The following is a 24,961-nucleotide window of genomic DNA, read 5'->3' as shown; positions in this document are numbered from 1 at the left end:
ATAAATCGCACTCAGGAACCTAGAGGATTTGCTAGTGAGTGAATATTTTTTGTTATAACTCTTCCTTTCTGAGCGATTTACAGAATTCGAACTCCGAACCAAGAAAAAAACACACATAGAAAGCGTAATTTAAAGTTTTGTGATTAAGCCATATTGTTTCGCATGAAATTTGGCCGCCATGTTTGTTTTTATCCCAATGCAAGACGCCATCTTGTCCCAAATTTCTGGTAATGCGCTTTTGGAACCATTTTCGAACTTTTTTCTCGAGGCGTTCGAACGGGCAATTTCGAACGATGAACGATCTCGATAATCGTGTCAACGAACGCAGAACGCTTGAAGTGTTTGAACGGCAAACGAACGGATAATGAACGATATGAAGGTCACACATCAACAACAAAGTAAATTGCTTCGCACGAGTGGCAAATCACAACTGTATGACTATGAGTGTTACTGGTCTGCTTGCTTCTACTACCTATAATTAAGGTAGGTACATATGACATTGATCGAGTATTTATGTCCAGCTGTCAACGGAGCGTAATTAGCCCTAAAGCTGTTGGACGGCATGTATCATGATATATGTCTGCAGTCATGATTGTGGCCATGTCCTTCAGGTATATTTGGCTATTGTTTTTACAATTTTACTCCATTTTATGATTTTAATATTATCCATGCTGTACTGGGATTACGTAGCAATAAAGAGCAGTGTGCGGATAGCGATCGAAGCTCAGGCTCCCTCATAGCTGAACATAAACAACGTATAATGTTACATCCGCTGCTTGCGTTTACCTGTTAATCATGTTCCCCGGTATATCAAACATGCACATGCAACAGGCAGTTGACCGCATATTTTACCGTTGTTTGATTTAAACACCAGTATCATGGTCTAGGATCAAAGGATTCCTCAAATCGTCTGGTTTCTTCCGTGAAATTGGGTATATAAATTCGTCAAACCGTTTATACGGATGAGTCGGCCCATCCAAAAAAACGGTTCATTTTTTGGATGGGCCGAGGAAGAGGAAGAAAAAAATTTGGAAGACAGTCAAAAGCAGTATAAATAATAAATGCCGCTCATCCTCCTATCAAGAAAAATTACTGAACAATAAACAATGAAGTTCGGTGTGAAAAGCATAGGACATATTTTTAATTCTACATTATATATAAATAAGAAATTTGTGGTTCAAATAAGAACAATTGTGGTTCACAAACTAATTAAAGTGTTATTAACAGTTAAACAGATTATGATTTTTGGCACCTCACTCGACATTCTCAAAGCCCACTCAAACTTAAAAGTTAAACCAATTAAGTGGGATATCTCAATCTCCTGAAAACGTTTCTATGGCCGCCGTATTCCCTCGATTCGAAAAAGCTTGATCTTCAGTGTTTTACTTCAAATGTTGCCATTGTTTAAGGGAACTGTCTCGTTGATCTGTATTAAGAGCATTTGTAAGTCACACGCAATGAGTTATGAGTGCGAATGTGAATATAAGCATTTTAAATATAGGAGATATAATCTCACTTAGCTAAAAAATGTCATGAAGTCGACTTTGAAAGCTGAGAAGTTTATATGCATGACAAAAAGTTCGCAAAACATACTTTTCTTTGTTAAGCTAAAACATCCACTGTGTTAAGGAATATGCAAGGAAATGCAATATCAACACCCTTCTAAAGTAATCTCATCTTAGAAACTCGAAGCAACTTTGCTTTGTAGGAAAAAGTATCCAAACAACGGATTTCATAGATATAGGAAGCCTTTATCCGTAAGAATAGTGCTGGCTACATTACTAAGAATAAATATATAGTCAATATTTCGAAAATCTCCTTGTATACTGCTCGACAGATCTACCGTGAAAACAAATGTCCGAGTATCACGATGAAATTCCAGCATGAATGCATATATGAAGCATTTCATACGACGCCAGCAGATATACTATATATGTCTGTAACATTCCCAAGGCTGCTTACACCGCATTGTGTTAGCGCATATTTGAATGCGCTAAATTAGAACATACAGATTTATTCAACGTGGCCAGGTTTTATAGTATAACATAAACAACAAAGCAAATTGTTTCGCACGAGTTGCAAACACCGAAGAGTGTTGCTTGTCTGTTCGCATTCCTAATTAACTTCGGCAACTAGATACATGACATTGATCGAATATTTATGCCTGTCAATAATGGAGCGTGATTAGCCCTAAAGCTGTTGGACGGTATCATATCACCTATGTCTACAGTGCATGGCATGTAGCCAAGTGCAGATATTTTGGTATTCATTTTACAACTTTACCCAATTTTCTTATTTTTATCGATGCTGTACTGCGATTACATAGCAATAAAGAGCGGTGTGCCGCGTGTGCGCATAACGATCGAAGCTCTGGCTCCCTCATAGCTGATTATCGAGCATAAACATCGTAGTTTAATTTACATCCGCTGCTTGCGTTTTACTGTTAATCATGTTCCCCGGTAAATAAAACATGCACAACAGACAGTTGACATATTTTACCGATGTTTGATTTAAAACGGCCAGTATTATTACATGGGACCAGAGGATACCCAAGAATCGTCGGGTTTCATCCGTGAAAACGGGTATATAAATTTCTCTATCCGTTTACACGGATGAATCGGCCCATCCAAAAAAACGGTTGATTTTTCTTTCCGTTTAAACGGTTATTCGTATCCGTGCAAACGCTTTCTCCAAAGCGTAAAAACGTTTTCTTGAAAGCGTTAAATTTTTTCATCGAACCGTTTTAACGTTTTAACGAGGCGTGAAAACGTTTCACGGCATCCGTTTGCTAACCGTTTTGAATCCGTTTTTTTGCCCATTTAAACGGAAAAGCGTTAATGTTGGTTTTCCCGTGGAGGGTCACCTATTGTTTTTAATTTACATTAACGATTTGCCTAATTATTGTCTGGAAAGAGCCTCTCCGAGAATGTTTGCTGATGATACTAATATAAGTATTGCGGCAAAATCTGTAACAGAGCTTGAATCAATAATTAACTCTGAATTGAAAAATCTTCATCAATGGCTCATAGCTAACAAACTGAGTCTAAATGTCGCTAAAACGGAATTTATGATAATTGGATCTCGTCAACGGTTAATGATACACAATAATGAACAAATAAACATTGAAATTGACGGGAAGATAATCAAGAGAGTTAAGGATACGAAATCATTAGGATTACAAATTGATGAGCACCTAGTATGGGCGCGACACGTTGAAGGCATTTCCAAAAAGGTTGCGTCGGCAATTGGTGCTCTTAAAAGGATACGCCAGTTCATAGATACAAGCACTGCCCTCAAAATTTACGGAGCTTTGATTCAACCGTATTTTGATTATTGTAGCTCAGTTTGGGATGGTTTAAATATCACGTTAAATGATAAATTGCAAAAACTGAAAAATAGAGCAGCGAGGGTGATTACCAAATCTGGATACGATGCAAGTTCCAGCGACCTTTTCACTAAACTAGGTTGGGATAATCTTTCGACACGCCGGAAAAAACACAAGGCTGTAATAATGTTCAAAATTCTTAACGATTTAACACCGGATTATCTCCGTAATTTATTTGAATTCCACAGCACAGGATACAATTTGAGAAACTCTGAAAATGCTTTATTTGTACCAAAACCGCGAACAAATTATGCTAAACGAAGTTTTAGTTATCGTGGCGCGGTGTTGTGGAATGAGTTACCTCAAAATGTACGAGCATTATGCTCTCTTAACCAATTTAAAAGGGAGATTGACAACATTTTTCCCTATAAAACAGACTCTCGCACGGCAATCTTGTAAATCAGTTTATATATCTGTATTTTAAATTGTATTGTATTGTGTTGTATTTAGTAATTTTGTCCCTAAATGTCTAATGAATGTATATAATTATAGCCCACTTTTTATACTGTAGATTTTACCGTTTTTAAATAAAGTTTTGATTGATTGATTGATTGATTCTCATCCTGAGTCGAATCGCCTTTTCAGATCTCGCAGATATGTCCATCTGATTTTCGACTGCAATTTGTATCGTTCCATCGATACGGGGTAACCCAAATCTCGTCTCTCTTGAGTCGAGGGAATGTGCGTTGTTCTAAACCAGGCAAATTCAGAGTCCAAAAAGTCGTCAGGCTTAAAATGTTTGTTGCAAACATGGCTTTGACGTGATAGCTTCCATCCAGAGCGCTTAACGAAGTCTACCCTTACGAAAAAAACACATGCAAAAACCATATGTGTTTCCCATGTGATTCACATGTAGATACGTGTGATCACATGTGGTTCACATGTGATCATATGTGATTCACATGTGAATATACGTCGTTATTTGGAGTCTACATGTGAACCACATGTGATGCGCATGTGGTTACATGGATACACATGTGAACCACATGTGATGCGTATGTGGTCACATGGGATACACATGTGAACCACATGTGATGCGTTTGTAGATACATGGGGAATATCTGTCAACACATATGGTTCATATGTGATCACAAGTGCTTCACATGTGAAAATATACTAAGGTATATATGCGGTTCACATGTAAATAATATCATGGATAGTTAAAATACTTCAATTATAGTGATTTTATTAACCAATAATATTGATTTTATTATCCATGGCAATATGTATGTAGGACGTATTTGTTAATCGACATCATAGACAATCCAGAAGATGTCTTGTGGATTCATTGGATTGTCTATATACGCCGACATATAAGGTTATTTACAGTATATCAAAATTCTGCTGCTTTTTAAATGCTATAGTTTAAAATAAAACAATAAGATAACTCAGCCTCGACTGCCTCGTTGGCTATGAGCGAATAGTAAACTCCGCCTCGTTGTAATAATACATTCGTCCAAATATTTATAAATCTGAGGCCAATCTCCGACCGGTCCAGGTGATCTGAAATGGCGGGAAAGGACTAGGACTAGTTGTCATATAAAAATCCATTTCTCGGTTGAAACAACTTAATATCTCGTGAAATATACTCAATTTAGGTTCCAAATTTATATCAGAGCTATAGTTCTTATAACTAAACATAATCACAAAATTTCGAATGGTTCCATCAAGAATAACAAAACATATAATCGATTAAACACTGCAAGATATATTTCTATTTTCACAAACTTTCTGAGCGCTGATTGGCTGAAATATGAGCGCGAGATCACCTGGGTGTAATAACCCAACAACCGACAAGTGTGACGCCACATTAGGCGAAAACCCTGGGAACGAGGTCGCGCATTCGTTTCAAAATTCAAATTTTTTACAACGACATTCTTGGCGGTTCGACGAGGAGATTGCAATTTTATTTGAAAAAAAGACATAAAATACGATTCGGAATGAAATAGGTGCTGGTTCACTGGAATAAGTCAAATAAGACAAGCATCTTAAAGAAATAAGATATTATTTAAAGACAAAAGTATGCATGCTAAAACATCCCGAGAAGGATCGCATGGTTTTGTTTGGATACTCAAGAATGAATTACCCAAAGACGGCATGGAAATCGTATTTGGAAACGTTTTGGCAGAAAATGGTAAGCATCTTAGTGACATTTTATAGCAGGTTCATGTTATCGCTCAATAGTCTGTTTCATATAAACGATAATTTAAGCTCGGTCCGCATGAAATTGTATTATTGTAATCAGGAGATTGTTTATTCAACTTTATCAATCATCATTCATCTTCGTATAAATACTTCGCTCGTACACACTAGTGATAGCCGGGAAATATCCTTAATAGCGGTGCATGTTTTAGCAAAAAAAGAGGCAGAACATAGTGACGTTATATGCGCTAAATATATATGGTTTATAGTTTTTTCTAGATCAACATGTCCTTCCAACTGAGGCTGGGACATAGTCGTGTGGAATGTTGTTGTTTTCCAAACATGTGCACATCTCGCTCGCTCATACTTAGTTGTGTATAGTAATAAAATATTTGTTTATCTATAAATTTTCTAAAGCGAGTATTTGTGTTTTTTCACAGATAGCAAACATGAGTTAATGAAATACACATATATATATATATATAGTACATGTATATATCGATCAGGTGACATTATTATGCGTCAACACGCGTGGGATTGTACAAGCGTGTTAATTGCGAGTTCGAGTATAGCAAGGTGAACGATTAGAAAATGCCAAGACCATATTCGGATGATTTAAGGTGGACAATGGTTTATCAGCGACTGTTCTACGAAAGAATCATCGACGAAATTGCAGCACAGCTATTTGTTTGTTCAAAAACCGTCTATCGTACTCTCAGCACCTTTTGGAACACGGGTGATGTGAAGCCTTGCCGTATGGGTCGCCCAACAGCGAGCGTATCTTTATTCCCACACGAAGAATATATTATCATGGACTGTTTACTGCGAACGCCGCAAATACAGTTGAATGAGATAGCAAGCTATATCATTAATGCTACTGGCTCTGCATTTGGCCCGTAGACACTGTGCCGAGCTATCTATAGGCTTGGAATAACACGCAAAAAGGTACGAACATTATGACATTATTTAAGTTGGAATATATACTTAATACCGCACGCTGGAAATCATATAACTATATTAATAAGACGCAAGCCATTCCATCTTTTTCCAATTTATTACAAGATTCTAGTTGTTTTTTATCAACTCTTCAAGCCAGATTTTCTTTTTCAGATACAGAGAATTGCCCTTCAGCGAAGAAACGATATTGGGCTACAATTCATGGCCGAAATCAGCCTTTTTGACTCAAAACTGCTCGTTTTCCTCGATGAAACAGGCATTGTATGTACTAAATAATACCTTACTGTAACTGGATTGCACAAACTAGTAGATCTTTTATTTATTTGGTTCTACGTTTTAAGGATAAACGAATTGCTAGGCAATATGGATATAGTGCTCGTGGGATACCGCCTGTTGTGAGCGACTATAGCTATGCACGGTAGACACCTCGCTATTCCATTATTTCGGCAATATGGTGCGATGGAGTTCTTGCGAACTGCATGTTTGTTAAAGAATCCTGAAGAAAGTTTTGAAACACGCTCCTTTATCCATTTTCTTGATGAACAGCTTTTACCAGCTATGAATCGATTTGATGGAGAAAACCCGCGATCCGTTCTCGTTATGGTTGAGATTTGAATATAATTAATGCAAATTCGCTGTTGTAACATATGTCTCAAGGGATGACTGAATTTGTGATCATGTTTTGATCTATTAATATCTGTCTAAACAAAACTTGTTGATGCACAAAGATGCAACTGCTAAAACTAATAATATATGCATATTTGTAAACAGATAACCACCCAACCCATCATGTACAAGAAGTTGTGTACGACAGTCCTGATTTGAATCCTATTGAAGAGGTTTACATATAGCTGCTATCTCATTCAACTATATTTGCGGCGTTCGCAGTAAACAGTCCATGATGATATATTCTTCGTGTGGGAATAAAGATACGCTCGCTGTTGGGCGACCCATACGGCAAGGCTTCACATCACCCGTGTTCCAAAAGGTGCTGAGAGTACGATAGACGGTTTTTGAACAAACAAATAGCTGTGCTGCAATTTCGTCGATGATTCTTTCGTAGAACAGTCGTTGATAAAATCATTCTCCACCTTAAATCATCCGAATATGGTCTTTTTAATCGTTCACCTTGCTATACTCGAACTCGCAATTAACACGCTTGTACAATCCCACGCGTGTTGACGCATAATAATGTCACGTGATCGATATATACATATACTTTCTCAGGACAACCTTTTTATAAAATTAATATACACTGTCGATCGACATTAGTTGTTTCACGGTTTTATTTAGTGTCTGATTCAAGATTTATTTAGTATCTGACTTTTTCTCCTCGCAATGCCTTTGAGGTTGTCGAACATTGTCAAATCCGATCGCATATAATCTCATGCATGAATTTCAAATATATATGAGTATACGTGGCTTTACAATGCATTTATTTAATTATTTACTTGTTGTTGTTGTAATTGCTGCATCGCCCGAACTTAACATATTTGTCGAGAAAACCAAATCAATGGCAATGCATTGGTTACTTTCTCCTGAAGACCACGGTTTGCTTTTCACGGTTTGATATTTCAGGACATGCATGAACAGAGAATTTTTGTTCTTTGTGGTCTAATGGATTCAGACATCAAGCAGTGCTGTAGCTTTTTAAAGTGAACATAAATTTCAGTGCTAGGTAGTTCGTTCGATAAGACTGTTAACAAGTAATAACTACATCTATGATATAATGTGCTCTTGTTTGCATGGCGCAAAGTGTTATGTATATTTACACCTTTACATCGACCGCTATATAGCTAATTAATTCAAGTATTAGTAATTAGTTTAACAATACACATTATACTACGATGAAATATTATGCATTTGAAACATTTGAAAGTGGACTAATCAGGATTCCTTGGTTGCATGTTATGATCTCAACATAACAATCGCAAAATCCGTAAGTACATATGAATTTCTATATATAATATAGATATCGGTTAGAATTTTTGGCGCTTCACTCGATGTAGGTAAATTCTAGAGGTTTAAAGGGTCTTAATTTCAAGTGGAATTATACACACTTTAAATTCAAATCTGGAACATTGGGTTGAATAATCAGTCAACAGATGTTCCGGCAGGAATCGAACCTACGCTTTTGCGATGCCGGTGCAATGCTTTTGCGACTGAGCTACGGAGGTAGCTGACAAGAGCAAGTTTGTTTAATGTGTATAAGATGGTAATGCGGGCAAATTGGAAGTGGCACTTCACTCGATGTAGGTAAATTCTATAGAGGTTTAAAGGGTCTTAATTTCAGGTGGAATTATACACACTTCAAATTCAAGCCTGGAGCAGTAGTTGAATAATGATTTAACAATAGGTGTACCGGCAGGATTCGAACCTATGCTTTTGCGATGCCGGTGCAATGCTTTTGCGACTGAGCTACGGAGGTAGCTGACCGGAGCAAGTTTGGTTAATGTGTATAAGATTCTAATGCCGGGAATAGGTGCGAGCAAATCGGTTTTTATTTTTGATACACTCGCTGTAGGTAAATTCTAAAGGTTTAAAGGGTCTTAATTTCGAGTGAAATTACACAAACTTCAAATTTAAGCCAGCAACAGTTGATGGAAATAATTTACCTACATCGAGTGAAGTCCCAAAATCAAAACTGATTTATACCCTCACCTATTCCCGACATTACCATCCTATACACATAAACCACGCTTGCTCTTGTCAGCTACCCCTGTAGCTCAGTCGCAAGAGCATTGAACCAGCATCGCCAAAGCGTTGGTTTGATTCCTTTCGGAGGACCTATAGTGCACTCCTTTTCCCATCAATTTTTCCTGGCGTGAATTTCGCCTAAATCGATATCAAAAGTTGGTCTATTATGCAAGCGGTCAATCATGTGTGAACGAACTGCTGTATAATTTCCCAAGAGTACCTATTCACGATATGGAGTTGTATTATGAGAATCGCGGCTTTAATTATTAAGTGTCTGATTGAGGCTTTATTCAGGCTCTGACTTTTTCTCCTTGCAATGCGTTTAGGGTTGTCGTATATTGTATAATTGATAACTCCGATCGCATAATCTCATGCAAGAATTTCAAATATGATTATAGCTACGTGGCTTTACAATGCATTTATTTAATTATTTATTTGTTGTTGTAACCTAATCTTCACTGCGCCTTGGATTTCTTATAGTAACTCACCCAAGTCTCGTCACGAACTATGTGATTCATTGCGAACTTAACATATTTGTCCAGGGCAATGCATCGGTTACTTTTTACTGAACAGCACGGTTTGCTTTTCACGGTAAATTGATATTTCAGGACATGCATCAACAGACAATTTTTTTTCTTTGTGGTCCAATGGTTTCAGATATCAAGCAGTGCTGTAGCTATTAGTAATTAGTATAAGTATTAGTAATTAGTTAAACAATACACATTATACTAAAAGGAAATTTATGCATTCGAAAGTGGACTGCATGATCAGGACTGTTGGGTTGCATGTTGTCATCTCAGCATAACAGTCGCGACATCGATTATATATATATATATATATATATATAATATTATATATAATATATATAATATATATATTATATATATATATATATATATATATATATTATATACACCCATTTGCAAAAACGTTGGCCGCAGATAGATAGATAGATAGATACTCGAAGTCTAATTAGAATTGCATATGAATACATTTGCATGGGATTTCAATCATATTACACAACATATGCAATTCTAATTAGACTTCGAGTATCTATATCTATCTATCTATCTATCTGCGGCCAACGTTTTTGCAAATAGGTGTATTATATATATATATAATATATATATATATAATATATATATTATATATATATATATATTATTATATTTATATATTATTATATAAATATATATTATATATATAAATATATATATATATATATATATATATATATATATATATATATACCCGTTTGCAAAAACGTTGGCCGCAGATAGATATATAGATAGATACCCGAAATCTAATTAGAATTAAGAATTAAAAAACGAGTCGCGTGCCTTTATGGTGTAATAATGCACGATGGGGGAATGTTGGGAGAATACGAGAGAAGCTTGTAAAATACGAGGCGTAGCCGAGTGTTTTACAAGCTTCTCGAGTATTCTTCCAACATTTCCTCGAGTGCATTATTACACCATAAAGGCACGCAACGAGCTTTTTTAAATCTTTTATAATATAAGAAGAAATTATAGGGCAACAACAAAATTTATTTATTTGATCAATAATGAAATTCTCCTTACATGTTATTTAAGATGTTGCTTTCATACTTATATTATAATTGCATATGTTGTGTAGTATGATTGTAATTAAAGTCTGTAATTATACGCAATAAGTTGAACGATATATGTATATATATATATATATATATACCCGTTTGCAAAAACGTTGGCCGCAGATAGATATATAGATAGATACCCGAAATCTAATTAGAATTAAGAATTAAAAAACGAGTCGCGTGCCTTTATGGTGTAATAATGCACGATGGGGGAATGTTGGGAGAATACGAGAGAAGCTTGTAAAATACGAGGCGTAGCCGAGTGTTTTACAAGCTTCTCGAGTATTCTTCCAACATTTCCTCGAGTGCATTATTACACCATAAAGGCACGCAACGAGCTTTTTTAAATCTTTTATAATATAAGAAGAAATTATAGGGCAACAACAAAATTTATTTATTTGATCAATAATGAAATTCTCCTTACATGTTATTTAAGATGTTGCTTTCATACTTATATTATAATTGCATATGTTGTGTAGTATGATTGTAATTAAAGTCTGTAATTATACGCAATAAGTTGAACGATATATGTATATATATATATATATATATATATATATATATTTATATATATATATATATATATATATATATATATATATATATATATATATATATTCATAAGTACTAGCTTATCGATGTCGGGACTTTTATGCTGACATGCAACCCGGCAGTCCTGATTGTTCCATGACTGTCCCAACAAGTGCCCAACATGTCCCATATTATGTACCCTCCACACAAGGAATTCAAAAAATAGAGAGGGCAGTGGTTTTTGAAATAAATCAAAATAGTTTGACTTTCTCTTTCTTTGTGTTGTTTCTTGAAATTTACGGTCTTTTTTATTAGTTGTGTGATAAACTGATCTTAAGGCAACTATACATGATACAACTATCAATCCAAATGCGAGTTTACTGGTATCTGAAACTATTGTTCATATTTCCAAGAAATGGTGAAGACAAAGAATAAAAAATTTTATTGTATCACAAAGTGAGTTCTAAACCACTAAAATCAGTATATTTCAATTATTATGTTTATACATTAGTATGTCACTGTGTGTGACTCTGTGTCACTCCTTCGCACTAATAAAAATGTACGCATTGAAAATTATATTTATATCATTCAAAATACCATTGAACGAACACTCACCTGTGTTCTTCTTTGTCTTAATGAGCTTTTCGTGTTTTGAAATTCTCCAAAAGTTAGTAAAACTGCCGTCACTGGACATGAAAACTTTACCAAACTTGTAAATTCAAAATTGCTGCGAAGCATATTTTAGCGAAGGCCTAGTTGCTACAATTTTGAGCGATTTTGTGAATAAATACGTAACTTTCTGAAAAATCTCCAACTATACAGTACATTATTACATTAGCCGCCTACGCGTGCCGTGCACGTGCCATGCATTCTTTTCAATATAAAGCTTCTGAACATAAACACCAAATTAACAGTTCATACTCATTTGGATGCCTTGCGAGCCTAATTGTTATTCGATATTCGGACAGCAAACCGTGCTTTAAAAACGAAAAGTATAGAACCGTTGTGATCCTAATAATAATAATAATCAATGAATAATAATAATAATAAATGTTGTTCGATATTCAGAAGCACATCGCACTTTAAGTTCAACTGCATGATAAGGTTTAAATACGGAGATGACTTTCACTTTGTGTTACACTTTGGAATTCGCTCATATGATCACCTTAGAGCTATTAGGGTGTAATATGTGTAATGTGTTTGCAAATGTAACTTAATCGAACAGCGTCAAAAGAACGGCCTATTCGTGCCTCTTGGAGGAATTGCCGTATCATGCGAGCGAAATCAAATCGCGCATCGGGAAATTGTTAAAAGATTTAGAGTAGCGCACCACAACTCTCTGACGTAGAGTATAGATGCGCTTACATGGGTTCTTCAACGAGCGTCACATCCTGTCAAGTCCTGGGTACCAATAAGCATTTCAGTTTTAAAACACTCATTATATGTTTCGCGCTAAACCTAGCGACTATGAAAAACAATAAAAAAATTAAACAAAAACAAAACAAAACGAAGGCCAGTTTTCCAACTTGCCCAACTTTCCCATGCACTCACGCCGGAGCAATAACAACTAAATCGCATGCATTTTAAGGTATAGAACTAAAAAAACATGTATCTATTGAGGACGACTTCCTCTTGCGAGATCTAGATATGCATTCAGACAGATCAGTCGTATTTCAAATATTTATCAATTAGAGAGGTCAAAAGATCGTGACGGTGGCGAGCAATATTGATCTGCGAGCCACCGACAAAAAACGAGTTCAATAATTGTTTTATCATTCACCCCTCAATGTCCATCAAAGAGCCTTAGAAGCGTTGCAAGCCAAAGCGAATTGCGAGTAATGATGATTTACTGTAAAGTTCGCCATCGCGTTTTCTCGCCTCAGCATAAAATCTAGGATCTAAATCTGGCAGATTTAGTCGCTTTTTTGGTGTTTTCTGCATTCTTATTTTCAAATAATGAAGCCAATTAATTCAGCTTCGGACAGTTCGGCAAAGCGAGTCGCCATTGTTTATAAAATTGACTTTAATGCGCATGCTCACAGTATTATTTGCAGCTGAGCAACGTTTTTAACAAAAGCGCATGCTCAGAGTATTATTTGCAAGCAGTTAACTGCAGGAAATATAAATTAACCAATCAAAATTGAGAATACTATAAAGTGAATGATAATAACAATTAAGAATGTGGCATGACAATGTTAAAAAACAAAGCGATTTTTACCATTACGTACCATGGATAATGTAATTTGTTTGAATTTCTATTTATCATGCATGCACATGTATACCATAGTAACCCTATAATTTTGGCAGCTGGTGCGCCCATGGACACATGAGATTAAGTTAAACTTCAAGAACTGATTACGGATGTTTTTGAGCTTATTTTTATATTGACAAAACTTGATGGTCGATAAAATTTTCCAATTGCGTACACATTCGCACAGGCTATTATAAACGTACAACCCAATAAGTTCTCCTAACAAGGAAATTTGTTGAAGAAATGTAGAAATATTCACCATCATTGTCTATCGTATAGGTCTATTGAATTCAACTATACAAGAGAATTCATTATCCGTGCTTGCATGACCTGATCCAAACCGAACGTTCTTTGTTTTAAAGTTTCCGTTTTTTCGATAATATTGAGTTTGAAAAATACTTGTCATTCAAACTCGCTCACAGAATTGTAGGCTAGGTAAATTGGTAAAACCACAAGTTTCAAATCCATCTTTTAATCCTATTATTTCTTGGCCCATATTCAATAAGGCACCCCAAATTCCGCTACCCTCATGACACTTGCACCTTCCAATCGTCATATTGACCTATGCACTCATTATGTTTTATATATTTTTAGCTTGAAAGTGGTTCACCCAATTGCAAGAATTGGCAGTAGAAAATGTTTTCACTCACTACCGGCGGTGTTGCTGTTAGTTTTGCTTTTTTTATGTATCGTTCATGTGTAGCAACGATCGGTGAATACATGCCTTTATTCATGGCACAATTAGGATACAGCTCAACATATGTCGGTATGGTCCCTTTGCTTGGATTCGTCACTCAAGTGATAGGAATACCGATCGCAGGATATTTGTCTGACAAATTTCGCATAAGGAAGCAGATGTTGCTTCTGGGTGTCCTTTTGTCCATCCCTACCACTTTGCTTTTCTGGCACCGAAAGCGCCTGATTTAACCTGCGAAAAATCATCATCAAGAGAAATCACAGAGTCATTCGGAAACTCCAGTATTGTTCATAGTTCTATAATGAACGCATCATCTGCTGAAAAAAATTTCGAAAATCCTTTGGGGAATAGCGAGACGAAAAACGACGGCGATATGGTAAAATTCTTTTTGATTATACTTTTCTTGCGGGGTTTTTTCGAACTGGTTAAACGACTTTCTATAACATTAATTACTGTATCCGCTGTGACACATATTAAACACGATAAATCAAAATTTGGATTATATGCATTTTGGGGTGAATTCGGCGCTGGAATTTCGCTCTTCATCGTTGGGGCGTTGGCAGACCACATAACCCATTTGGTTTGCGGCCAAGAAGTCCCAGGTTATTACGTTGCCTTTTTCTACGCGGCTGCGGCACAGTGTATGACTTTAATTTCTTTGCCTTGGTTGGAATACGAGTATCTCAAGAAACGGGTGGTCGATTATGATGAAATCAAGTCAGTCTTGTTGAATCCTCATTATATTCTTGTCCTGTTCATTTGCGCGCATGCAGGTATCTGTACTGCGTTTCAATTGCATTGGGAATTTTGGTACATGCGACACTTGGGCGGCACGCCGGTTGTAATGGTCGTTGGTGGTTTACTCAGACGGGTTCTAGTCGGTGTTTGGTACATCATATCCCGTGTTATCATTGGAAAACTTGGCGAATTGTATGTTACAGCAATTTCACTGTTTCTATTTGCCGCCTCGTTTGCTGGTCTAGCGTTTACTGAAAATGCCTGGCTGGTAATACTCCTCGATAATTTTCAGTCTCTTTCGTTTGTCCTGACGCATGCGTCTTTGGTGATTCACTTCTCCAAAGCAGGATCAAAGGCATCATCTGCTTTTTTTCAAGGTGAGCTAAATTCTATCAGTGATTTTTATACGTCATGGTATTATTTTGGGGCAAAATTCAACGGATGCCTCGCAGTCAGTATTGTCACCCGAATATAGTGTCCTAACGGCTAGCGGATAATGTCCGGCGATATATGAAGCATGCCTAGGATTCACTTTTCAGAAGCACGATGAAAGGCATCGCCTGCATTTTTCATGATGAGCAGAATTGTATTAGCGTCGATTTTGTATTAAAAAAAATTGATGTTCAAAATTAATGCTACTATTTTAATGAGTTTGAAGCTTCATATATATGTATATTAATGCTTTGTCGAATTTTGCTGTTTACAGCTTACCGAACGAAAAGCCTGTTTTGCACTTATAGGCTATGTGCACACGGTAGCGTCTTCGAGCGTTTTCACATTCGTTTTCATGACAAAACGGTGTCAAACACCATAAATTTAAAATACAAGTGGTAGCTAGTTTAAAATATAAAAAATATTTTTTGTAGGCGTTGTGGACAGGGCGTGAAAACAATAAAATAGACAAAAACGATTTTGAAAACGCCAGATAACTATATACGCTGGTAGTCTAGTAGGAACACCGGTGTCTTAGTGGATATTGTCCCCCGTAGAAAGTGTCTCCTTGGACACTATCCCCTAGGGAATTATGTCCCTCCGAGAACACTATACGCTGGCGACTTACGTCACTATAGTAGATTATGTGCCTCCGCAATGCGGATACAAAACAAGAACAAGCGTTGATTTAAGCTTCACTTGTGTCTACAGGACTTTAATTTCAAAGTCGACAGCTCGATAATTTAGGTGACAGGAATATACATGCACCCTCTCCATTATCCCGGTTTGCCAAGAACGATATTTTTCCCCCGAAGTGACTTTATTTTTTGTATTTGAGCAATTTGTTCCCGTTTGTTGCAGTTGAGAGCTCTGAAACAAAGGTAAAATGTTGATTAGCGCAGAAAATATCGCTAGTATAGAAACTAACCAGCTTTAGGCATTACCCTTATCGTTTCCTCATTTATCTATACTTTTCTATTTCCTTCTAATGCACGTGAAATCCAGTAGTATCGCCGGTGTAAAGTCACATATCACTGCTGTAAATTGCCTTTTTTCTTCCTCATCCTGGAACGAAGCTGCACTCTGAGAGACACATTTTTTTAATTTAGAGAAAGGTATATTTATTTAATTTTCGATGGGGAAGAGGGTTACACATAAAAAATTACATTTCGTCTCAGGTGTGGTGAACCTAACTTTTTATGGAATCGGGAAAGAACTTGGCTCCGCGGTTATTGGATTCTGCTTTGATGAATTTGGTACAAGAATAACTTTCTGTGGTTTCTCTGTTGTCACTGTGGCTTGGATGGCGGTGTTTACTATTTATATCTTCTGTGCTAAAGATGTTGATAGTTACCAGGAGGTCCCACGGGAGGAAGAATTTAGTGATGATGATCGAGAAATAAAGTGAAGGCGATGAGGAGCATCTGACTGATAATATGCCACTGGCGGATCTAGGGGAAATCAGAATAAGTTACACAGCTAAATTTTAAATTCAAACACTGTAATAGCAACACTTTTTGTTAAGTATTTGAAAAGAATATTTTTGAATAAAATTACTAATCCGATTGCGATTTTATAAGCTCTAAACATTTATTCTGATCACCCCCAGATCCGCCACTGTAATCTGTTAAAAAAAATTCAAAGTGCTGAAATGACGTTTTTAAGATTAAAGTAGAATTGTTACGATAAAATACATATTTGTAGATGACTTTCTTTACCTTTCTTAATTGTTTCCAAAAGGCTGTAATCGCCGACATATTTCCATCGGTTTTTATGAACAATTGCTAGGTCATTAACCATGATAAGAAAAAGGAACGGTGATTGATATTTATATACAGTATTTGTATATTTACATGGACAACTTTAATGATAATAATAACCTAAACCTTACTGATCCTTACCTAAAATATCAAACCGTGAAAAGCAAACCGTGGTGTTTGTACTTATTGCATTGCTCGGAGAAAGTACCCAATGCATTGTTCCTGATTAGGTTTTGGCGACAAAATGTTAATTTCAAAATTCAGTAAGGTCATTTCTATGCTATGAAGTCTGTTACACAATGAGGTTAGCAGCCGAGTCTCTGCTGTGTGCAGATGTACGTATATTCAAAGATAATAATTATACGATCTTATAGTAAGTTGTTTCTTGTCTACTCTAATTGGCTACCAATTATGCGATTTGTAAACACGATATTTTAATAGTGATCTACTCCGATCAAGACATTGACTTCGAAGGTGGTCTCATTTGGCTAAAACTTTTGCCGTATCGACTACCACATGAATTTACCTGCATCATTGTTGGTGTCAAATATCACCCAACTTTGACATGACGAACATGAAAACGTGGTACCAGCATCCTGAAATACTCCCTGCTATTGCTCAGTCGAACCATACGTCAATTTTTTTCTCGTCAAATTTTTAAGTCGTTCTAATTATCACCAATGTTGATTGTATGCACTGACTGGCTGGGGACATTTAATTTGGGGTGTTGTTTTTCTTGGTTAAGGGGTGAAGCTGAAGGTGCTGGTAGGGTTTCAGTTGAACATAAGGGACCAGTCATTATTAATGCTGGGTAGGGGGCTGGAGGAAATTTATGAAAACAGCAAAATCTTTTCATGACCCCTTATTTTTATAACAAAATTGTTTTAGGCCCCCCCGTTATTGAGTCAATGTATTTCATACCCCACCCTTCCCCTCCAATTTTGAATTAAATGGCTCACAGTTTCGTCACTTTTTTTCTTGCCCTCATACTTGTTTACTTGCATATCCTTGTTTACTTCCATATCCTCTAGAACACAACTATATACGTACACTGTACACTGTATATATCAATTATTACTTTTTTGATATTACATGTTACAAACTATTCCATAGAATTTACTTTTTGTTGCCCCCCCCCCTTCGTGTTCAAAATTTTTGCTAGCCCCCCCTTCACTGGTCAAAAATTTTTGGTGGCCCCTCCAAATTTCCTCCGGCCCCCTACCCAGCATTAATAATGACTGGTCCCTAAGCTGGTATGGTGTTTGCGATGACAGGTTTTGCATCGACGCTTTCTCTTACATTGGGACACTACATGATTATTATTAACGCAGTTGAAACATTTTAGAATCTCATACTATGCTGAGTCGGTGCTGAGTCGGTGTTCTTATCAGTTACAATGGTGCAATTAATTGGGTTTTGTGAACCCTTGCAATAAACACATGCTCGTTTCATTGGGGTTGATGGTCACTGGTCCGTAGTGGGGCTTGTATGATGGGTTAAGTGATGGGTTCTGTGTCAAATTGTGAAGTTACTGTGGGGGATTGGAGTTCTCTCCTGCTTCTAATGTGTTGATTTTTCTGCGTAATGCTTTCCTGAGCTCATCATGTTTTCACTCATTGCTATTCTTGATTAGGTATTATAATCAAATCTGACGATAACTTCTTGCATTGCGGATTATAGGGACGATGATGTCCCCATAATTATGCTTAATGCCATTCCCCTAATGCTTAAAGTGCACGGATGTGTGTTTCCAGTGTGTCATAGAAATCCTTTAAACTTTTGCAGTGTACTTGTCGGGCATTGTATGTTTAATAGTGCATGCGTGCACTCACAGCTCGGTGTTGTTCACCAAATCTCTTTTGTAACAGTTTAATACTCTCTAGATAGTTATTATCAGTTAAGGGAAACCCACCGATTGCTCTTAATGCTTCCCCAGTTTAATGGAGCTCTCAAGTAGTTCAGTTTCTGAATGTTGCCTAAATGGGGATTATCATGTACTTCCGTGCAGAAATAATTCCAGAACGACTGGCAAGATAACAGGTTGCTATCGAATGTTGGTAGTGCTAACTTTGCTAGATTGACACTGTATAATTTAATATATTTTTGTCAAGTTTGCCTTGTGTCCTGCCATTTTAATTAGAGACAATAGCAAAAGCAGATTATTAACTTCTCAGCCCTTGCATTGTGGCATCATATGTTGGGGTATCATTTCATAATATCAAGATGTTAAATACCATTTTCCTCATTTAAAAAAACTGATGCTGTCTCTCCATATTGCTTGGGGAATTTAATAGAATATATACGATTAAAATATTATTTTTAGCTTATGTTGGGATATCATCTTATGTTAGTATGACAATAACAGGAAAAGTAAAACAAGTAAAATAACGTTTTCCTTGCCCTTATCTAAAAATGTTTACTTCTCAGGAGATAGTGAAAAAGCTATAATTAAATTTTTCAAAGATAATTCAATAGTAATGAATTCGCATTATTATATACCTTGTAGTTTGGTTTTTCTTTGACAAGTGGTATATTTTGAACCTATTTACCGAAAACTCAGAAAACATTATTTTTGTGGACCCTCGACAGGTCTCGGGTCCACAAAATATAATGTTTCCTTCATTCGCAGTGAATAAGTGTTAATGATTACTTTATCCCGACATACTTTAAGCATTTATATAGGAAAACTGAAGTAATTTCGTTTATATTTTGAAAAGTTTTATAACTTTGAGAGCATTGTATTTTTACAATAAAGCTATTTTGCTGAATATGTATACAGTATTTACAGTACGCAGAGTATCCGTTTGGCTCATTAATCTGAATTGCTTCACTCTTCAGTCGGAAAAACTGTATGTCTAGCGTTTCAATATTCAAGGGACGAAATAGGGATATCGTAACATGATAACTTCATGACTTCCGTACGTACCGATGCCGCGCTGGCGGGGTTTTTTCAACAATTGTCGGTTTTTCCAGTTCTGGGTTTACACTATCAAAAGAGCGCTTTCGTCGCCATCATCTCGTATACCCATCGTGGAACCAGATCTAAACTATATAACGTTTCTGAGATAGCCGTTTTAAGGCTACTTCATAATGCATTGTGATTAATCAATAGAAGGTCCTTACAAGCTTAGGTGGCGTCGGCCATATTTAGTGGGGATAAAATATTCTTGCAAATTTCCTGAAAAAACGTTTGAAATTTAGAGCACAGCAGATGCGATTGCAGACCCGATTTCATATGCAATTTAAAAGTTAAATACTGACCACTATTAATCTTTTAAAAGATTAGCCGAGCATGTTTAAAAGAGTTGAATATGTTACATTTACTCCCCCCCCCACCCCCCGCCCTGTGCTTGGCACGTCCCTGGTGTGCAATCATCGATTATTGAAATTATAGAAATAATTTTATTTACATATCATGCATTATTTACATATCATTTACAGAGTTAGCACTATAAAAACAATACCATATACAATTTATGTATGAGTTATGATAAAACAAAACTGTTTATAAAGTAAATTCATGCATGCATGGAGTTTCGTCTGGTCATTTGAAACTACCAACATGATATTTCCAAGGTTAAAGATCGTACGTATTGTTAAAAGAACTTCGATAATCCGTGCTACGCCCATACGCATACACTAGCTGTATAACTTAACAACCACCCAATTTCCATATCTGGATATGATTTTTCCCTTTTATAGTTTCAGAAAAGAGCTGCTAATGTGGATGGTAGCAATAGTGCCAAGTCCATTGCAGTAATAGCTATCATAGCAAAATTTTGTTTAGATCTTCATTTATGACGAAGCTGTTAGTGAGGTAAGATTTTATAATTTTCTCCTCGCACACTTGCCAACAATCTGCTACACTGTATCTCCCCCCCCCTTTCACCCTCCTTCTATCATTATGACTTCATTTTTACGAGAGGAAATTCGATAATTCTCAGTTTTTATTATTATAAGTAATAGCATGGCTTTCAGGTCGATTAGCGATTAAATGTCCCCGAAAGCCGATGCAGATTTAGTAAAAGTCCCGAGGGCGAAGCCCTTTTACTAAACCTGCCGAGGCTTGAGGGACATTTAATTGCTAATCGACCGAAACGCCATGCTATTAGTTTGTAATATTATGGCTACCGAGACAATAGGAATACTTTTATAGTTATTCGATGTGCTTGGAGATAAATAAATAACAAAGGCGGGTATTTGGCATAAACATTAGGTACGATTAGTTAGTAATCGTCCCTAATGTATATGCATTAAGGACGATTAGTTAGTAATCGTCCCTAATGTATATGCATCGGGTTATTTAGTTGTTAATCGGTACTAGTAAAACAAAGGATTTCGAGGCAGCCATGATATTATTTACCGTATGTGACAACAAATGCATACTAAATATAAATCATGCGGAAAACTAACTTTATTCGATTTATTCATGCACCTAGCTTTTTCAAATATGAAAAAGCATGGAATGTTATTGAATATTTTGCCGGCTCAATGCCTGTATACGCATGCTCAAGAATCTATAGCTTCAGACATGTTCTGTTTTTTCATGCACCAGGAAATCCTGATCGGAGCTTCCAGCTTTGTTTCCACGCTTCCTGCATTTCATCCAGCAAAATATGCACAAAACTAATATGAAAAAAATGGCAAGGAAAGCTACTGTAACAATGAGGATTTTTTTCGTTGATACACGGCTCTGAGTAATCGGTACACGGCTGGTCTGAAAATTTGTTATATTTCTGGTTAATACCAACTTTTTTCCTTGTGTTCTTGATGTTGCTCGCAAACGACGGAGTGCGACTGTTGGTTCTATATTTCGAACGAAATATATTCTTTGTTAAATGATGTGTACCTTTTATAACACGTAAACGTGTAGTAGACGACACTGAAATCTATTGAATTCGTTAAAAACTAGTTTTTCGTTCCTTGTTAATCAGTGCATACAGAAGTATAACTCTATCACATTCGTTAAGCTCTTGAAATCAGTAAGAATGTCCAATCTATTATCTCATACCTATTGTAAAAGGTGTGTTTCTATTGGCTAAGAGCAGGGGTGTTCAAATTGGAACCCACCTATCAAACCATTATACAAAAATTTCTCAAAACGTTTTGCGAAAAAGCATGAGATAAAGGCCACCTTCAACCTCCTTGCATGGAAGTGTGTTTTTTATAATTATAGCTTTTCACAGGAAAATCGTTTACCTACCGTCAGTAATAACAATTACGTTGATTTCATTATGAAGATCACGATATCCCACTCTTCGAACATGCAGGCTGTATTCCCCATCATCCAATTTGCTTACGTTATTGATAGTAAAAACTGCCTTTTCTTGTAGACTTGGCTCAATTTCTACAGTGTAAAGTTCATGCCTTGAATTGTCTTGGCGATAATGTACTTTCTTTGACCCATCCATTGACAATACCACACGATTCGTTATTTGTGAGTTTTCACGAGTCACTCTGTACACAATGATGCCCGTTATTGAGCTGTTCACTGCGATGCACCATGTCCAGTTCATAACAGCCTGATCACCAGGCATGACATCAATGTACTTAGATTGTGTCCTTGTGATCTTTTCACTTTCTACTGTCCCATCACAATTTCCTAATTCAACGCAAGTCAGTCATATTAAATCCTTTTCGCATATTTAAATCTTATTAACCTATGTATATTCATTAAGGTTTAGAAACTGTTTTGAGTGTTTTGTTCACAAATAAACGCACGTGCTGACCATACAATGAACAAGAAATTTCATTATTGAAATTTTCGATACTAAAATTTCGAGTTAATATTGTTTGGTCGGCAATACAGTACATTTATTAATACCAGAAATACAATACAATAAGTTTAAACAATATAGATAAACCTAGTTAATGGTACAGGTTATCGGAAATAATTTCATAAATATATCAAATATCGTATGGTTTAAAAAAATCCTTTATTTCTCTGTTACCCAGAACTAGTTTATAAGTAACAGTTTGCATATACTTTAATTTGCAATTTAACTTGACTAATTCTTTTATTCAAGATTTTTAAGATTTGATACATTAGTTTTAAAATAATTTTGATAATAACTCTTCTTACTCAATACAAAAAGCTCATTTAATTCGTTTCGCAATTTTTTATATTTAATGCAAAATAAAGATTGTTATTTTCGCAATACTTTGTGAACATCCTATCGATATATTATTTGTCAATTTTTTTAGTCGGGCATATTTATCAATTACTTGAGAAATATTCATATAAAAAGTATCAAAAATTGAATTAACATCATTATTTTGGGGCAAAATAGTATTCGATCCCGTCAATCATTTTCGTTTCATTGGCAAGAGCAGGCATATCGCAATTTGCATAATCTTTTTTGTAAACAACAGTTTTATTGTTTGATTTATACTTATTTATTATCAAGAAATTTCGAATATGATCACTCAAATCCGCAAGTAAGATACTACTAATGGTGTGGCAATCAGCAGAATTAGCAGAATTTATAATAATAGTGTGCGGTTATTTGTAAATAAAACTTGAACATAAAGTCTGAGTTTATTGACTGCTGCATTGGAGATCCAAACTTCCTGCAAGCTGTCATTTTTGAATAAACCATGATTTTCATGCGTATTGTGAATAATAAATTATGATTCCCATGATCTGTCGCTAGGCAACAAGAAACCATGTGATTGATTTCGTCATATCGCGTGAGTACATTTAGGCCAATGCACGAAGATTGTATTTTAAATACATGTAAGGCATTTTTATCGTTGTCCTTTTACGTACGCGTCCACATTATGAAATGTGTGTACAACCGAATAAACGAGAAGTACACGCATGCAGATTCCTCTCTTTTTTTTGAAGATGACTGCATGACTTCCTGGGCATATAAGTAAAATACTTGGTCGGATAAAATTAACTTGAGCTATGAAAATTATATTCCACTATAAATTGGATGCTAATAGTTCAAACTACTTGAGCACTTTTGCGGATTTTCTGGACAGTCTATGTGCATTTGACCAATCCGAGTTTTCTAGTTCAATTTCGACAAATGACGCTCAGAGTCATTTAGTGTCGTCTGTAGTCACTGCATAATTATTCGAAAAAAAATTATTTTCACTTTTAGGCATAGCTTGATGATGTTTTTTTTGTTTTGATGATTGAATTTTATAACCGTTATTTAAGCTGCCTTAGTCCTTGCATAACTGAACAGTCTGCTAAATTCAGCGAAAAAGAGGGTGCTATTTATTTCACTTTGATAGCTATAAATTGTGCGCAATTTGGGCATCGAATTTTAAGAAATAATTAAACCTCAAAAATAAGCTAATTAACACATTTGAGACAAAAAATCATGTTTGCACGTTGCCTTGCGCTATCCCCCCCCCCCCCCTAGCCCACTGGTTCCGCGGCCCGGTATATTTAATATACAATGTTCGTGCTGTGGCCTTAATCTACTCACGTGATTGGTCAAAATCAATCACGTGATCATGGGAATCATGAAATTTCTCGTTCATTGTGTGGTCAGCGCGTGCGTTTATTTGTGAACAAAACACTCACAACAGTCTCTAACTCTTAAATAAATCATTCGAGTCGTATCATATTAAATACAAGACTGGGTCTGGCGAGCTGAGAAAATTGCTTAATTATTTATAAGGGGTTTCTGATTATTTATGTTTCCCTTTATAAAATTCAAACTACCCATTACATTAAAACATTAATTTTATGACGTCTCGCGAATTAAGATTAATGCAAATCTATAAGACGATATAGACT

At 36.0% G+C, this 24,961-nt stretch overlaps 3 protein-coding genes across 4 annotated transcripts; 2 read left to right on the top strand and 1 right to left on the bottom strand.

The window, feature by feature from the left end:
* The first annotated feature begins 233 nt into the window (after positions 1 to 233).
* Positions 234 to 16,941, top strand: LOC114515613 (major facilitator superfamily domain-containing protein 6-like). 2 transcript variants are annotated; one of them, XM_028534903.1, is made up of 3 exons: positions 234 to 483; positions 14,173 to 15,390; positions 16,624 to 16,941. In XM_028534903.1, the coding sequence occupies exons 2-3, from the start codon at positions 14,577 to 14,579 to the stop codon at positions 16,851 to 16,853; spliced, it is 1,044 nt and encodes a 347-aa protein (XP_028390704.1). In that variant the 5' UTR covers positions 234 to 483; positions 14,173 to 14,576; the 3' UTR covers positions 16,854 to 16,941. The 2 variants fall into 2 exon arrangements, with proteins under 2 accessions (XP_028390704.1, XP_028390703.1); XM_028534902.1 differs by lacking the exon at positions 234 to 483 and adding an exon at positions 8,370 to 8,423.
* Positions 2,927 to 3,784, top strand: LOC114544649. Its single transcript, XM_028563233.1, has one exon. It carries the CDS (start codon positions 2,927 to 2,929, stop codon positions 3,782 to 3,784), a length of 858 nt encoding a protein of 285 aa, XP_028419034.1.
* A 4,808-nt stretch (positions 16,942 to 21,749) lies between the features above and the next one.
* Positions 21,750 to 22,799, bottom strand: LOC114544638. Its single transcript, XM_028563221.1, has 3 exons — positions 22,409 to 22,799; positions 21,957 to 22,011; positions 21,750 to 21,831 (listed from the first exon to the last, which is right to left on the bottom strand). The coding sequence occupies exons 1-3, from the start codon at positions 22,740 to 22,742 to the stop codon at positions 21,750 to 21,752; spliced, it is 471 nt and encodes a 156-aa protein (XP_028419022.1). The 5' UTR covers positions 22,743 to 22,799.
* Positions 22,800 to 24,961: the final 2,162 nt, after the last annotated feature.

Source organism: Dendronephthya gigantea, unplaced genomic scaffold, assembly GCF_004324835.1.
Source record: "Dendronephthya gigantea isolate DGI-Jeju-01 unplaced genomic scaffold, DenGig_1.0 000004F, whole genome shotgun sequence".
Classification (NCBI taxonomy): Eukaryota; Metazoa; Cnidaria; class Anthozoa; order Malacalcyonacea; family Nephtheidae; genus Dendronephthya; species Dendronephthya gigantea.
The sequence above is the reverse complement of the archived record's forward strand: the minus strand, read 5'-3'. Positions and strand labels throughout refer to the sequence as shown.

Bases quoted from the DNA above. Each gene is read 5' to 3' on its own strand.
- LOC114544649 (XM_028563233.1), top strand. From the start codon at position 2,927: ATGTTTGCTGATGATACTAATATAAGTATTGCGGCAAAATCTGTAACA.
- LOC114515613 (XM_028534903.1), top strand. From the start codon at position 14,577: ATGAACGCATCATCTGCTGAAAAAAATTTCGAAAATCCTTTGGGGAAT. The intron at 15,391-16,623 runs GTGAGCTAAATT...ATTTCGTCTCAG, and splicing joins ATCATCTGCTTTTTTTCAAG to GTGTGGTGAACCTAACTTTT.
- LOC114544638 (XM_028563221.1), bottom strand. From the start codon at position 22,742: ATGCCTGGTGATCAGGCTGTTATGAACTGGACATGGTGCATCGCAGTG. The intron at 22,012-22,408 runs GTAGGTAAACGA...TTCGAAATATAG, and splicing joins CGTAATTGTTATTACTGACG to AACCAACAGTCGCACTCCGT. The intron at 21,832-21,956 runs GTTGGTATTAAC...TTTTCATATTAG, and splicing joins TCAAGAACACAAGGAAAAAA to TTTTGTGCATATTTTGCTGG.